The sequence below is a fragment of the Globicephala melas genome, chromosome 10, assembly GCF_963455315.2.
Source record: "Globicephala melas chromosome 10, mGloMel1.2, whole genome shotgun sequence".
In the NCBI taxonomy this organism is placed as follows: Eukaryota; Metazoa; Chordata; class Mammalia; order Artiodactyla; family Delphinidae; genus Globicephala; species Globicephala melas.
In genome coordinates, this window is record NC_083323.1 from 41,738,113 (window position 1) to 41,754,927 (window position 16,815).

At 41.4% G+C, this 16,815-nt stretch overlaps 1 protein-coding gene across 2 annotated transcripts in view; it reads left to right on the forward strand.

The window, feature by feature from the left end:
* The window catches only part of BBS10 (Bardet-Biedl syndrome 10), an 81,297-nt gene that overhangs the window by 9,120 nt on the left and 55,362 nt on the right, over positions 1-16,815 (forward strand). Inside the window, exons 2-3 of one of the 2 annotated variants that reach the window (XM_060305871.1) lie at positions 4,749-4,847; positions 5,282-5,589. In XM_060305871.1, coding sequence (XP_060161854.1) covers positions 4,749-4,847; positions 5,282-5,339 — 157 coding nt within the window. In that variant the 3' untranslated portion in view covers positions 5,340-5,589. Of the gene's footprint in view, positions 1-4,748; positions 4,848-5,281; positions 5,590-16,815 lie in introns of those variants that run through there. The other variant, XR_004041656.2, reaches the window with a different exon arrangement.

Genomic DNA, 16,815 nt, shown 5'->3' on the forward strand with positions numbered 1-16,815 from the left:
TTCCCCATGACCTCCCTTGTTCTCTATCTTCCTACCTTGTTAAGCTCTTTTTGAAGCACATATCTGGTGTTATTAGTATGTGTGTTTATTTTTTGTATTGACTGCTTTCCCCACAAGAATGTAAACTCCACGAGGACTTTGACTTTTTCACTTCCATATTTCCAGCATGTGGGATAGTACCTGGGCAAGCAGGCACTCAGTGAATGAATGAATGAATAGGAATGGACCAATGGAAAGACTGACTAAGGCTCCCTTCTCCTGAGCGGTGATCACATAGATCCAACCAACATTTGCCTCAGTGACTCCATTTTTGTTAAGCTCCGATGAACCCAGTTTTTTCTTAAAATACTAAATCACTGCAGAGTCCTACCAGCCTGGAAGCCATTCTGTTTCCTTCAGGTGACTTAGCATGTCCCTGTTCTAAACAATCATTTGTTCACTTGGGAAGTTTCATTCCCAAGTCTGTGCCGAAAGCCTCCCTGTAGCCTTATGTAGACATGCTGTATTATGGTTGAATCGCATTTATTCTTAGGTTAACAATATGGTAAATATGCATAGTTCTTGCAGTCTCTGTCATTTACAATAACTCCTTTGGATGTTTGTATTGATATTTAGCCCCAAGTAAAATCACCAATGCCAGATCTTATTATAAATAAGATCTGGGTGAAACCCTCCCTGATTATAGCAACCAAGGTTCTTGTGCCCAGATTAAACACACCTAGTTAGTAACTGGCTGTGCTTCTTGAACTACTCAGGGAGGTTTCCATTGTCTGTCCCCCACTATAGGGAAATCCCTGCTGCGGCAACAGAAATGTCCATTTTCTTTAAAAAAGGGACCCCATGGTATATTTAGCCTTAATACATATTTCAAAAGTACATTTGTGCAAAACTTCCTGGGCTTCACTTGTGTTTCTGTCACAATTTACACATCATTTTGTACTTAATAAACTCCCATACTGATCTCTTCTAATTTGTACTGTATGTCTTAAAATTTACATTAACTCGCAATATAATTAGTCTTAATAATTAGTTAGGGTTTCGTATACAATCCCTCAGATGGTAATGCCTACAAGATCATTATCAAATGATAACTTGGGCATAACTTGATAAGGAAGTTATCTAATGTGCTCTTTGAGAAGACTTTGTTGGTTATTTAGGGGGAAAAAAAAGTCCATTTATATATTTCTCTTATTTGCAATATTTTACTCTAACCCTTTTGAGAAGTGAAAAAGGAGATCTCATATATGTATTAGAAGAAACGAAATTAACTAGTGAAGACAAAATTGGGACAGTTTGAAGATTGTATTTCTGTTCTAAACTTTGAGGCACAGTGTAGTAGAAAGAACATAGTATTTGAAGTCAGGCAGACCAGTATTGCCATCCTGGCTCTACCAGTTACTATTTGTGTAACTTTGGACAAGTTGCTAAATACCTCTTCTACCTCAATGTCCTCATCTATGAAGTAGTAATAACAGAACCTACCTCATATAACTGTGGTGAAGATCAGTAAAGATATCTGATGGGAAGCGCCTCGCACAATGCCTGCCACATTATTAAGTAGGAGCTTAATAAATATTAGCTTTATTTCTTCCTTTGGTTGCCATAAATTTTTTAAAAATATCTATTTATTTGGCTACACTGGGTCTTAGTTACGGCACGCAGGATCTTCGTTGACACATGCAGGATCTTTAGTTGCGGTATGCAGGATCTTTTAATTGCAGCATGCGGAAATCTTTTCTTTGCAGCATGCAGCCTCTTAGTTGCAGCAAGTGGGATCTAGTTCCCTGACCAGGGATCGAACCCAGGCCCCCTGCATTGGGAGCGCAGAGCCTTAACCACTGGACCACCAGGGACGTCCCACCCATAAATTTTAAACTTTTCCCTCCTTCCTCCAGTTCTTCAGTTATACTTGATAACCTGTTCCCTACATGGAAAAACAGCAGAAACCTTTGGGACTCATGCCAGCATGGACCACGGATATCACAGATATAGTAGAAATTCACTGTGGCAGATTGTATTTTCTCCCATATTTCCCTTGCCATATTCTCTAAATATGACCTTGACACTCCTCTGATGGAATGGTAGAATCTATGTCTCCTCTCCTTAAACCTGGATGAGGCCTTGTGACTGCCCTGCCCAGAAGACTATAATGAGTGACACTGTGTATGACCCCTTAGATTATAAAAGGCAACCTCCTGGTTCTCTTGAAACTCTTGCTCTTAGAACCCAACCACCAATGCTGTAAGGAAGCTCAAGCAGCCTGAGAAGAGCCAAGGCCCTAATCCACAGCTTTGGTGGAGTTTCCAGCCAACAGCCAAGCATCAACGTTCCTCATTTGAGTGAGCCTTTTTTTTCCTAAATATTTATTTATTTATTTATTTTGGCTGCTCTGGGTCTTAGTTGCAGCACGTGGGATCTTCGTTTCAGCACACAGGATCTTTAGTTGTGACATGCAGACTTCTTAGCTGTGGCAAGCAAACTCTTAGTTGTGGCATGCATACTCCTTAGTTGCGGCATGCAGACTCTTAGTTGCGGTGTGCATGCAGAATCTAGTTTCCTGCAGGGATCAAACTGAGGCCCCCTGCATTGGGAGCATGGAGTCTTAACCACTGGACCACCAGGGAAGTCCCCTGAGTGAGCCTTTGAAGTGGATCCTTCAGTACCCAGGGTTTGTTTACAGGTTTTCTTCATGTGAATCGTGCCTATTGCCAGCTGAATTAGATAACATACCACAGGAAGAAAACTTTCCTGTTATATTTTAAGAATTTGATCTTAACTTACGAGTAAGTATATTATCAACTGGAAAGCACTGATAGAGCTACACATGCTGTCAACACTTTGACATTCTTCTGAATTGGTTTGGTAAATAGCTACTGTCTTCAGCCTCCCAAGTCTACTACCCTCTCCCCCGAATCCCATCCTACCACCCTGGTCTCCTCATCCCTATCCTAGGCGCCCTTGGATTCAGGTTAATATCTGCTTCAGCAGGGGAGTTTGGTGGGATCTTGCCCCAGTTCTATGGTGTCCACTTTAATTGGTGAAGTGTTAACCATGCCACAGAGGTTGAAGTATTTTGAATATCACTCCTTAATGCAATAATGTATATTAATGTGATCACACCGTACATACTATTTTTTATTGGAGTACAGTTGATTTACAATGATATGTTAATTTCTGCTGTACAGCCAAGTGATTCAGTTATACATATATATACATTCCTTTTTTATATTCTTTTCCATTATGGTTTATCACAGGATATTGAATATAGTTCCCTGTGCTATACAGTACGACCTTGTTGTTTATCCATTCTATATATAATAGTCTGCTAACCCTGAACTCCCACTCTGTCCCTCCCCCACCTGCCTCCCCCTTGGCAACCACGGGTCTGGTCTTTATGTCTGTGAGTCTGTTTCTATTTCGTAGATAGGTTCATTTGTGTCATATTTTAGATTCCACATGTAAGTGATATCATATGGTGTTTGTCTTTCTCTTTCTGACTGACTTCACTCAGTATGATAATCTCTAGTTGCATTCCATGTTTCTGCAAGTAGAATTATTTCATTCTTTTTTATGGCCAAGTGGTATTCCATTGTATACATGTACCACATCTTCTTTATGCATTCATCTGTCGATGGACATTTGGGTTGTTTCCATGTCTTGGCTATTGTGAATTGTGCTGCTATGAACACAGGGGTGTATACCTTTTTGAATTATAGTTTTGTCCAGATATATGCTGAGGTGTGGGATAGCTGGATCATATGGCAGCTCTATTTTTAGTTTTCTGAGGCCCCTCCATACTGTTTTCCATAGTGGCTGTACCAACTTACATTCCCACCAACAGTGCAGATCTTATTTATAAGATCTCCACACCCTCTCTAGCATTTCTTATTTTTAATGATGGCCATTCTGACCAATGTGAGGCAGTAGTTTTGATTTTCATTTCTCTAGTAATTAGCCATGTTGAGCATCTTTTCACGTGCTTGTTGACCATCTGCATACGTACTATATTTAGTGGTTAGTTTTCCTTTCCGGTTTTACTTATCTCCCTACTCTCTTCCCCACTTTTTTCACATTGTCCCCCAGATGCTTCCCCCCAAACCAGGTAATCCTATGGATCACCTACCAGGTATCCTTCCATATTTTTCATTATGCTGCTTATAAAATCAAATAAAAATGTATTCCTATTCATATCTGTACATTTGGATTGTTTTTGACCTTGGTTGAGATTTCTCTTGGCTTCTTGTCTCACTCACTACCCCTCCAGGGAGGCAAAGGGACTTACCTGATTGGTGAGTTTGGGTGGAGGAACTGCGTGTGCCTGGCTCAGCACTCCCTTTCTTTCTCTTGGTTAAGAGAAAGGAAGCAGGGTCAACATCTCCCCACAGGCCCGGAACAGGAATCAGCACTGTTAGGAACCATGCCTGGGTCCATCTGTCTGATTCAAAGGTGGGGCATTCACCTGCCTGCTCCATTTAGCACTGTAGGCCCTTGGGTCCAGTATAGGCATCATAGGGAGTTACTGTGGTGTTTCTGTCTCCTTCAGCCTGACTCCCATGTATGCCTCCCAATGGGAGGGGAGTTATTTATTGGGTCTCCTAAAACTTGTTCCCTACCACAGACATTGCCAGGTTTTATTGCCAGTGTCAGGTAAAGTAGCAACGAAGACCAGTTGAAACTGCCTGGTATCCTTATCGTTACCACCAGTGTGCCAGTGCTTGCATGCTCACATGGCTGAACTCTCTCCCCAGGATCCACTCATCCCATGAACAAAGAAGCAGGCCCACAAAGAGAAATGGAAAGGCCAATGGCCCCACATCACAAACAGCTAAACTGTCCTTGGAAAGAAGGTATGTGAACTGAACAGGAGACTGAGATTTTAGTAATCAGCTCTAAAAGCAGTCACTGGAATGGGTTAATTTATCCAGAGAGACCCAAGTGCTGTTACTTGACATTATTAGATTTTTTCTACTTCCGGGGTAAACTGAGACTCTAAAAAAGCAAAGTTATTTGGAGAACCAAAGTGTTCCATGTTCTTTGCCACTGTATAGAGATTCTTCCATTAAACCTACTCCACAGACATGAAGTTGGAATCATAGACAAGAGATGGAGAGACAGCTCTCCAGTTAGAGCTTGCCAAGGCCCAGCAATATTCCTGCTTTTGGGTGCCAGGAGACTCCCCTACTTAAATTAGCTCAAGGAGTCTAATATTCCTGAGGAGGGACCTAATGATAATGCTTAGTGGAGTGACTAGATGAAAGGACTGTTTTATTAATTTGATTAGGAAAATGGAAGGAACAGAAGGAGAAAGGGAATTGAGTCATTCCAGGGTGATGGGATGAAGATATTAGGTCTTATCAGCATAGACTGGAAGACTTCTGGGCACCAGGTATGTAAATAGCTTACAATAGCTAATTAAGGTTGTGTTTTTAAGATTGGTGCATTTTGTGTCCTGTTGAAGAAATCTTTGCCTACTCCAAGATTTTGACCTTTGGAATAGTAACTAAGAAATCTCAGAGAAATAATGCGTTTCAGTAATTCCTTCATAAATATTAAATATAAATATTTGAATATACACATATATTAAAGATGTATAATACATAATATTGAACACAAAAATATACTGAATATATTTTAAAATTGAGCAATCTAGTATAATCCATTCACACTCGGAAAACTCTTTTATAATACTATAATAATGAGCTAAAGAAAAAGGTTTTTTATCTCTAAAAAGTTACTTTATAACAAACTTGCTTCAATCTACTCTTCCAACAAAATGTCTTCACAGAAATTCTTTAAATAGTACAGTACACTTCTTCATTAGTATTGCCTTTTTGCCCAGCATTCTCTCAGAAATTCTTCCAGTCAGCAGCTTCTTTGGAAATCCAGAAAGCAACCTCCCGAAACTGTAACATGAACCAATCTGCAAAGATTTTATAATAGCACAGTCAAATGATTTTGCATTTGCCACACTAAGCATCTTTAGGAGGCAGCATGGTGTGGTACAGAGATCAGGGGCTTTAGAGCCCCACCACCTGTGTTTGGATCCTGGATCTGCCACTTACTAGTTACATCACCTTGAACAAATTACTTAAACTTGCTGTACTTTACTTCCCTCTTTGGTTCTTTCATTTATCTATTGTTGTGTGACAACAATATTATCCTCAAACTTAGTAACTTGAAACAGCAAACATTTATTCTCTCATATAGTTTCTGTGGGTCAGGAATCTGGGAGTGGGTTAGCTGGGTGGCTGTGGCTCAGGGTCTTTCATAAGGTTGTAGTGAAGATGTTGGCCAGGGCTGCAGTCACCTAAGACTCACTGACTGGGGCTGAAGGGTCCACTTCACTCACTGACGTGGCTGTTGGCAGGAGGCCTCAGTTCCTCACTGTGTGGGCCTCTCCATAGGGCTGCTGATGTGTCTGAATGACATGGCAGCTGGCTTCCCCCAGAGGGAGTGACTCCAGAGAGAGCACGGAGAAAGTGCAATGCCTTTTATGACACTGTCACTTCTGCTGTGTTCTATTCATTAGAAGTGAGTCACTGAGTCAGCTTATGTTTAGTGGGAGGGGAATTAGGCTCCACCCTTTGGAAGGAGGAAAGTCAAAGAATTTTTGATTTAAGGTCATCACATCAGTAAAACAGAAATAATAATATTGATCTTATTGTACCTTTGAAAGAATCAAAAGTGAGCATCTAGAACAGTGCTGGCTTCAAAGTGTGTACTCATTTACTTAGTCTTTATTGAGTATTTACTAATGTGCTGTATGCTCAGCCTATGGTCATGAGCAAAACCCAGTCCCTGCCCTCATGGACTCACAGTTTAATGGGAAGATGGACATTAATCAAATAATACATAAACAAATGTAAAATCACTGCTTCACATGTGCACAATGCAATGCAGAGGGATTGAAACTAGATAGGAAAGACTTCTCTGAAGAAATGATGTTGAAGCTGAGATCTCAAGGATGAGTAGGAGTTGACTAGGTGCAGAAGAAAGAGAAGAGGTTCTAGATAAAAGGAAAGATGGGGTAAGCTTAGTGGGTGGAAGCATGGAGAGGACAAGGCACTGGATGAGGTGGTGTGGCTGGGGCAGGGGAAGGGCTGTGTGCCAAGACGGGGGAGGTGACAGGGAGCCAGCCCCTACTCTGCTTATCTGTGTCTGACAAAAGAGGGGAAAATAAGCATTTTATATATTTTTATGAGATCAGTGAGTGCCAGGGAGTAGAGCTAGGTGTAGGAGTTGAGTACAAAGGGGCATGAAGGAACTTTTGGGGATGATGGGCTGCTCTGTATCTTGATTGTGGTGCTGGTTGGAACTTATACAGCTGTAGACTAAATTTTACTCTATGTAAGTTATACCTCAGTATCCCTGAGTTTTTAAAAATGTACTTTTTATGCAAGCACTGTTATGAAGGGGTACCATAACATTGTGAATTTTCCTATAATATGGGTTTTGGATTCCTTCCAAACAGTATTAATTCCTGCAGTATCAACAGAAGACTGCCACAATGAAGTTTAACCTACCTAGTGGTGCTGTAGCTAAAACCCCGCAGTCAGTGAGAGTGAGGGGTGTGTGTGTTTTGGTGGAGGGGGACTGAACACATATCAAAGTAAACTAAATGTAGTACACTTTTTGGCATTAAAAGTAACATGTTTTCACAGCTGTGTAAAGCATGAAGGGAAGAAAAATTTTAGAGGTAATAAATCAAGTTACTTTAATGTAAATGCTGACGTTTTTGTTTGCTCTGTTTTTATTTTGAAAAAACGTTGCCAGATGAATACATTTCTAAGATCAGCAATGATGCTTAACAATGGAATTTAAGAGACTGTTATTTTGTCACAAAGCTAATAACAGATATGAAGCAAAGCAAGTTTTCCTGGCTCAGAAGCTGATCTAGTGCCTATGATATTATCCTTATCCAAGACACTGAGGCCATTAAGCTTTTGTGAATTTTAAGATTCAAGAGTCTTGACACACACAATGACACTGTGTTCATTGCAGCACTGGACTTCACTTTCAACAGCTGAGCTCTTGAGATTTCCAGTGTAAAATACTGTTAATGAAAATGAAATGGGTAGAATTCCATTGTATAAATATACCCCAATTGATTTATTCATTGCAAAGCAATGGGAAGGAACAGCCTACCACATGCACACAACACTGTGGATGAATCACAGACAAAAGAAGCCAGCTACCAAAGTGCATCCAGTATGATTCCATTTATATAAAGTACAAAACCAGTCAAGGCTGTTACAAGTCAGTACAGCAGTCCCCTTGCAGAGGAGTTGGGGGAACAACTGAAAGAGAGCATGCTGTAGATTTCTTGGGAAGGATGATGTTCTTTTTTTTCTTTCTTTCTTTATTTGAAGTATAGTTGATTACAATGTTGTGTTAATTTCTGCTATACAGCGAAGTGATTCAGTTATACATACACACACACACACACACACATTCTTTTTTTAATATTCTTTTCCATTATGGTTTATCATAGGATACTGAATATAGTTCTCTGTGCTCAGCAGTGTAACCTTGTTTATCCATTCCATATATAACAGCTCACATCTGCTGACCCCAACCGCCCACTCCATCCCTCCCCTAACCTCCCCACCCTTGGCAACCACCAGTCTGTTCTCTGTGTCTGTGAGTCTGTTTCTATTTCGTAGATAGGTTCATTTGTGTCATATTTTAGATTCCACATATAAGTGATATCGTATGGCATTTGTCTTTCTCTTTCTGTCTGACTTCACTCAGTATGATAATCTCTAGTTGCATCCATGTTTCTGCAAGTAGAATTATTTCATTCTTTTTTATGGCTGAGTAGTATTCCATTGTATATATGTACCACATCTTTTGTATCCATTCATCTCTTGATGGACATTTAGGTTGTGTTCCATGTTTTGGCTATTGTAAATAGTGCTGCTATGAACATAGCGGTGTGTGTATCTTTCTGAATTATAGTTTTGTCCAGATATATGCTGAGGTGTGGGATTGCTGGATCATATGGCAACTCTATTTGTAATTTTCTGAGGAACCTCCATACTGTTTTCCACCGTGGCTGCACCAACTTACATTCCCACCAACAGTGTAGGAGGGTTCGCTTTTCTCCACACCCTCTCCAGCATTTATTTGTAGACCTTTAAATGATAGCCATTCTGACTGGTGTGAAGTGGCACCTCATTGTAGTTTTCATTTGCATTTCTCTAATAATTAGTGATGTTGAGCATTTTTTCATGTGCCTGTTGGCCATCTGTATGCCTTCTTTGGAGAAATGTCTGTTTTAGGTCTTCTGCCCATTTCTTGATTGGGTTGTTTATTTTTTTGTTGTTGAGTTGTATGAGCTGTTTGTATATTTGGGAAATTAAGCCCTTGTCAGTCGCATTGTTTGCACATATTTTCTTCCATTCTGTAGGTTGTCTTTTTGTTTTGTTTGTGATTTCCTTTGCTGTGCAAAACTTGTAAGTTTGATTAGGTCCCATCTGTTTATTTTCATTTTTATTTCTATTGCCTTGGGAGACTGACCTAAGAAAACTTTGGTACAATTTATATCAGAGAATGTTTTGCCTCTTCTCTTCTAGGAGATTTATGGTGTCCTGCCTTATGGTGTCTTTAAGCCATTTAGAGTTTATTTTTGTGCATGCCGAGAGGGTATGTTCTAACTTCATTTATTCACATGCAGCTGTCCAACTTTCCCAACACCACTTGCTGAAGAGACTGTCTTTTGGGGATGGATAATGTTCTATTTCTTGATCTGGGAGCTGGTTACACAGGGTGTTCAGTGTGACAGTCCCTGAGCTGTACATTTATGATATGTGCATCTTTATACATTATGTTTTACTTCAATAAGAAAGGATTTTTTTTTTCGTTTGTTTGTTTTTTGTTTTTGTGGTATGTGCGCCTCTCACTGTTGTGGCCTCTCCCGTTGCGGAGCACAGGCTCCGGACACGCAGGCTCAGCGGCCATGGCTCACGGGCCCAGCCGCTCCGCGGCACATGGTACCTTCCCAGACTGTGGCATGAACCTGTGTCCCCTGCATCGGCAGATGGACTCTCAACCACTGCACCACCAGGGAAGCCCAATAAGAAAGGTTTTTAAATTAAAAAAATATATGGAACAACTGTAGGAGATGTGTGCCCTAACACAGAAAATTAGAACATTAGACCACACTCACCATGATCATAGATTGTTGTAATAGAAGGCTGCTACACATGTGACCATGGAATCATCCTCCTGTCTGAGAAAACCCCCCTCGTTGAGCAGGTGGCTTCAGGAGGCGATGCTTAGGTAGGGGTTAAGAAGCAAAGGAACACCAGATCAAGCCTAGGAATCAGTGAGGTGATGCTCATAGCCCAGTCACCCTCACGTTCTCATTACAAGGTCTGGGATTTTACATAATAAATCCAGTTAAAACTTTTAAAATGACCCAGACATTAATGTGTGAAAATATTTGGGCACAGCATTTCTGTAGGACTTGGAAGTTGGAAAATCTGTTTTCTGGTATTTCTCATGATTTCACTATTTATAAGCAAATTTATCAAACAACTTTATTCAACTCCCTTTTCCAGAAGTTGTGAGGGATAGAATGATATATGAGACACAGTCCTTGACTTCAATAAGCTATTGATTTAATATGGAGATAGCCCAACCATGAAAAGATTAGCCAAAAATACACAGGTGTATACTGTAAGGATTGAATTGGGGGGAGCATTAATCAGAGGCAGCTATTGGCATGTGAGGTAAATTTACTGTGTTCAGTGAAGGACAGAGAAAGCTTATCAAAGGAGACAGAACTTGAGTTGGAATTTGAAGGAAGGAATTTAAAGGAATAAAGTAGACCTGGAAATGTGGGGAGAAATTTCAGGAGAGAGATTAACAGTGTAAACAAAGATTCCAAGGAATCAGTACACAAAGGGAATTTAATTGGGATTGTCTTGTGGCTCAGTCTCTGAGAAGACATTCAAAGAAAAAATCCAGTGTTAAAAGTCATTCGAATTTTTACTGGAATCTCTCAAAGACTGTCCACAGAGATTCATCCAATTGGTAATCCTTAGCATTACTTCTTAAAATATCCCTTTCTACATTCCTTGAGGTCTAAAACCCCTCACATATTGCAGCTGTAACTAGACTAGGGGTTGGCAAACTTTTTCTATAAAAGGCCAGATGGTCTTTGTCATAACTACTCAACTCTGCAGTTGTTACACAAAAGCAGCCGTAGACAATGCGTAAATGATGGATGTGGCTGTGTTCTAATAAAATTTTATTATAATAACAGGTGGCAGGCTGGATTTGGCCCACAGGTCATACCTTGCTTACCCCTGAACAAGACATCCAATACCCCACAAAGATGATTCCTCCTCACCTGTGTCCTTTTCTTTTTTCTCACTCCCTCTATCCTTTTGCTTCTTCTCTCTACAATTAAATTTTATTCCTTCTGACACCAATTCCTGTTCCTGTGATGAGAATCCCAGAACAATGGGTCGAGAAAACAAGAATCTCAGACATCCTGGGGAACTATGGACGGTTTCTAACCAGTGAGAGTGAGTCAATCCAAGTGATATTTTAAGAAAATTAATCTAGCAGCACTGTGTAGGATGGATTGTCGTGGGTATAACAGAAAGCAGAGACCAATTAGGAGGTTATTGCAAAGAATGTGTGCAGTAGATGTGGAGTCTAAACTAGAACATCAGCTAGGAATGGGAAAAAAATGGATGGGTGTGGGACAAAGTACGATTCAAAGATTAACTGGAATTGGGACTTCCCTGGCCGTCCAGTGGTTAAGACTCTGTGCTTCCACTGCAGGGGGCACGGGTTTGATCCCTGGTCGGGGAACTAAGATCCCACATGCTACACAGCATGGCCAAAAAAAAAAAACTAACTGAAATTGACAATGGAGTAGATGCAGAAGAATGCAGAGGAAGGAGTCAAAGATAAGTAAACAATTACTAAGATACAGAGGCTGAGTAAGTAGGAAGATATTTGCATCACATTTGTCTACTTTTTAAATTTTCCTTCTCCTTGTCCCATAAATGTCAGTGTTCTTCAGGTTTCTTTCCTTTCCTTCTGTTCTCATCCCTTCACCTCCTACCTCATAAAATTTTCCTGGGTGGCATGATTCAAATTTATAGCTTTGACCAAGACTTCTCAGCTGATGATTTCCAAATCTGTTATCTGTAGCGCAAGTGTCTTTGGTGAGATGCAGACCCCCAATTGATGTTTCCAGGAAGACTCACAGACCCTCAACTCGGGCTCCAGTTGAGGTTGGTTTTACCCTACTTTCAAGCCAGTAAATTAGCCTATTACTGTTTCATGGATGCAGGCAAAAGAAGTAAGGCTCTTGGTTCAGCTACAGAAGTTCTTATTCCTCACGGCACAGCAAGCAGCATAAGCATCAGTATGTTGACGTCAGTTGCCTTTGGCACCCCAAGTCCCACAGGGTGAAACGGAGGGCCAGATGGAGGCTTGCACACGCAGCGGATTGCGCTACAGGAAGGGGACACTGAGCTTGAGGAACCTGCTGTTTTATTGCAAGCGGTGAGCAAGCCTGCTCCTTGTCCTGGAAAGAGTCCCTCAAGGTTACTCAGGGCAAAAACAAGCCTGAAAAATGACTCTGGTAAAGAGCAGTCAGGGCCTTGCATTCTTAGTATACTCTGCAAAACGTGTAGGAGTGGAAGAGACCCCACTGAAGATTGTTCTAGCAGTCTGAATGTCCAAAACTGAATTCACCAACTTCCTTAAGACCTGCTTTTCTGTTTCCAGTCTAGGTGAAGGATACCATCTTCTACCACAGTCACCCAAAGCAAAACCTGACAGCTATCTCAGGCTTTACCCTATTACTTGCTCCCCTCATCCCAGTTAACCACTGAATTAGTTTCCTGTAGCTGCTGTAACAAATTACCATAAACTGGGTGGCTTAGAACAACAGAAATGTGTCCTCTCACAGCTTTGGAGATCAGAAAGAAGTCTGAAATCCAGGTATTGGCAGGGCTGTGCTCCCTCTGAAAACTCTAGGGCAGAATCTGTCCTTTGCCTCTTCCAGCTGCTGGTGGCTCCAGGAGTTCCCTGGTTTGTGGCCATATTACTCCAGTCTCTGCCTCCAGGCTCACATTGCTGCCTCCTCCTCTTCTATCTGCCAGATATCCGTCTGCCTCACTCAGCGAGGGCACTTGTCAGTGGATGTGGAACCCACCCGGATAACCCAGGATAAATGCCTCCTTGCAAACTCCTTAACTTAATTACAGTGTTTGCCATGATAAGATAATACTCACAGGTTCCGGGGATTAGAATGTAGACATATCTTTCTGGCTCAGTCCCTACAGTTACCATGTTCTCTAAACGTTCTAGCTTAGTCATTTTTACATAATAATACAAGTTGGATTTAGGAGTTACTTGCATAGAAGTAATGGCTAAGCCATGAACATGCAGCTAGTGAATAGTTATTCCAGGTTCAAAGCCAGGCTGTATGACTCCGAAGTTCATGCTTTTAATCAGTAACAGGCGCTGTCACCTTCTTGCCCTTTTTAAATGTTAATTTTGTCAAGTTGCAGAAGTCAACAGCCACGAAAGGAAGCATGGGCTCAAGTCGTACCAATATCCCCTCTGTCCTTGGGTTGGCAAGTGTTCTATGGACATAAGAAGCCCTTCGCACCACCACTGGCCCCCAAAGATTCCCCTACTGAAAAATCAATGTGGCGCATGGATGCCCTGCAACTGAGTAACCAAGAAGCCAAGTTCCGTTTCTTGCCAGTTCCCTTTGATTTGCACTTCAGTGCTCAGAGTTTCAGTCTGAGAAGTAAAAATGACCCTGACAATCATCTACCTACCTGATGAGTTCTCTGATGGGGGTTGGTGCAATTTGGTGAGAATCAGCCCTGATGAGGGGCATTCATAATCAGCTTCTCATTTTGCAGAGACATTCTGCCCTACAGGCCTAATGAGAACACGGGAGCATAAACCCTTAAGACTTCGAAGCACTTTATATTTCATAAGCACTTCGCTAAAATTAATTATCCAGTTAATCTCCAAGGATGATAACCAAATGATTTCTTTTAAAAATTATCATTACTTATTAACAGATTAGAAAGCTGGAAGCTGATGGAGATATTTTGCATAAGTTTCCACAGGGGAAATTGGAGTCACTGAGGGACCAAATTCCAGTCCCTTCAAGGTCTTTCAATAAAGCAACAGAATCCAAGTGTACGGAGGTGGGACACTGGAATCTGCCCCATCCCACTGTATGGAAATCACGAAGTCGCTAAATCCCTGGAGGCTTCTATTTCTCTGTCAACCACAACACTAGAATTCTGCCCTTGCTTCTCTTGCTGAACTGAGAAAATGTTGAAGTCTTCATGGAAATTAAAACATTTTATTCTGGGAATGTTGATTGACTTGCATATTAAGCGAATTTAAAATAAATTTTAATTAAACAAGAATGCTTTTAAGTCAGGGATCCCTTAACTATGATTTATTATGTAACTGGCTTTGCTGGTGTTATGTTGTGGTTGAGGACAAAGGATCTAGAGCCAGATGGCAGGATTTGAGTCTCACTCACTACCTGGGTGACTCTGGGCAAGTTACATGCCTCAGCTTCCTTTTCCATAATATGGCATCACGATGGTGTCATTTTGAGGACTGAATGTGTCAATACAGGTAAAAGCTCTTAGCCAGGTTCCAGTTACATGGTAGATGCCCAGTTAATGATTATATCTGCACAGCTCATTAAGGACTTGAGAATTTTATCACAACAAAAAGAGGACATGAGTGTGTCCCCTGTGTTTCTCTGTCTCCACAGCCTTTGACCAGATGGGTACTGACCAACTGTCCAACAGACTTACAACCCCTTACATCCCTCTTCCCCTTCTCCCACTCCTCTATGTCTGTCTTTCCCCATCTCTCTGTTACTTTATCTCCCTCTCTTCTCTCTGCCTCCCCTTTTCTTTTCATCCCCCTCTTCCTGCATCTTCACCATCCAGGGCAATGAAAGATCCCACAATTGTCTGGGTCTGCTTGTGGGAACTATTTTTTTCTCAGGAAGTATCAGAGAAAAACAGCCTGGCCTGTGAAGGTCTCTGAATCCACTCTCCTCACTGAACAGACTGTGTTTGTACCTCTGCCCCAATTTTTATATCTGCCTCTCTCTGACTCTCTTCTTGTCTTGGTCTGCATGTCTTTGTTTCTCTCTGTATCTATCGTCTCTTGCCGCGTGTGTGTGTGTGTGTGTGTGTGTGTGTGTGTGTGTGTGTGTGTGTGTGTGTGTGTGTGTGTGTGTGTGTGTCCCCGTCAGTTGTGTGGGTCCCCTCAGCTGTGAGAGGTGAGCTCCCTGGGCCCTCTGAAGACCTGCTGGTGGGGAAGAAGAGGGGAAAAGATCTTGTGCCTCCTCCTGCACTGGGACCTGATTGAGAGAACTGTTTTCTCCAATGAGAGTAACTATCAATAGGACCTGGCAGGCGGTTCTGGAGCTCCAGGGAGTCAGGTCGCTCTGGATAGCCCCTGAAGTAGCAGGACTTTGAACAGTGTATCTCCGAACAGATGTCTAAGTAGAGCAGAGATGATGATTCTAATCAAGACAACTTACATGAAAGTTAACTGGGCACATATTTAATGATGCACATAATTATGATTGTGCTGCATGATAATTCGCATAAATGGTAAGGGGCTCATGTAAATGACTGTAATTAGCATTACTTTTTCCCAGCTAAGCCAAATTTTATTTCCCCTTTCTACATTGCTAATTCACCAGCATCTGTAATCAGTGTCAATGTTGATAATTTCTTGATGTCACGTACTGTTTACTTATCACATCCCATGAACATACTTAGATCCAGACACACAGATGCACGTGGAAGCACACACACACACACGCACACACAGAGACAAAGAGCGAGCCTGGACCCAACTCTCTAAAATGAGGATTCCCTTATCCCTAGTTCACTTACCCTCCTCTGCAGGGCAGAGGTTCTCTCTGTTCCACCCATGAATCCCCACCCCACTCCCCTCCTTCTGGGATCGTTGCGATCTCTTTGGAGAGGCTTGACCACTGGCTGAGGTAACCTGTGATTTCCCTTCTAATCCTAAAATTCTATTTTAAAAATAGTAATGGGGTGGGGGGCGTTTAAAACATATGAGTAGGTTTTGGTACCTTCATAATATCACCATCATCTCCATCACAAAAAATTATAATTATTGAACATATTCCAGATACAATGATGTGCTCTTCATATGCACATTCCGTTTAAATTTTGAAGTAGATGTTCTTCATTTCCTAAATGAGAAAACTGGGGCTTATTGAGGTTAAGTATTTGCCCAAGGTCATGGAGCAAGTCAGTGGGAAGTCAGGGTTCAAATTCTGGGGATTTTGACTTTAAAGCTCATGGTGTGTAACCAACTTGTTCTTCTAGCAAAATATAAATGATAAGGACAGATATTTCCTTCCCCTAAATCTTTATTTTTTTCATCAGTAACTATGCTCATAGGGCAGATCTGTCTCATTTTTATAGGAAAAAAGGAGCTCTGAAGAACTGAAAAGTTCCCTCCGTGGCCCTCAATGTCCTTGTCAACTGTAGCGTGTACCCCTGCTTGCACATGACCTCAGCCCCTCACTGTTCTCCCACTCCTCTTGGTAAAATACAAATTGTCCAGACAATGGCTGCTAATTAGTCAGAATAATTCTTCCCTTTCCTGAGAACCATCTTTGAACAAATATTCTTGAAAATAGCTGAACTTCAGCTGACCCTGCCTGCTGAAGCCCTGTAAAAAATTCCACCCTCCTTCCCAAGTTAGAACGGCTCCTTCTCCTGCCGGCAGTTTTGAAAAAAGACTTAT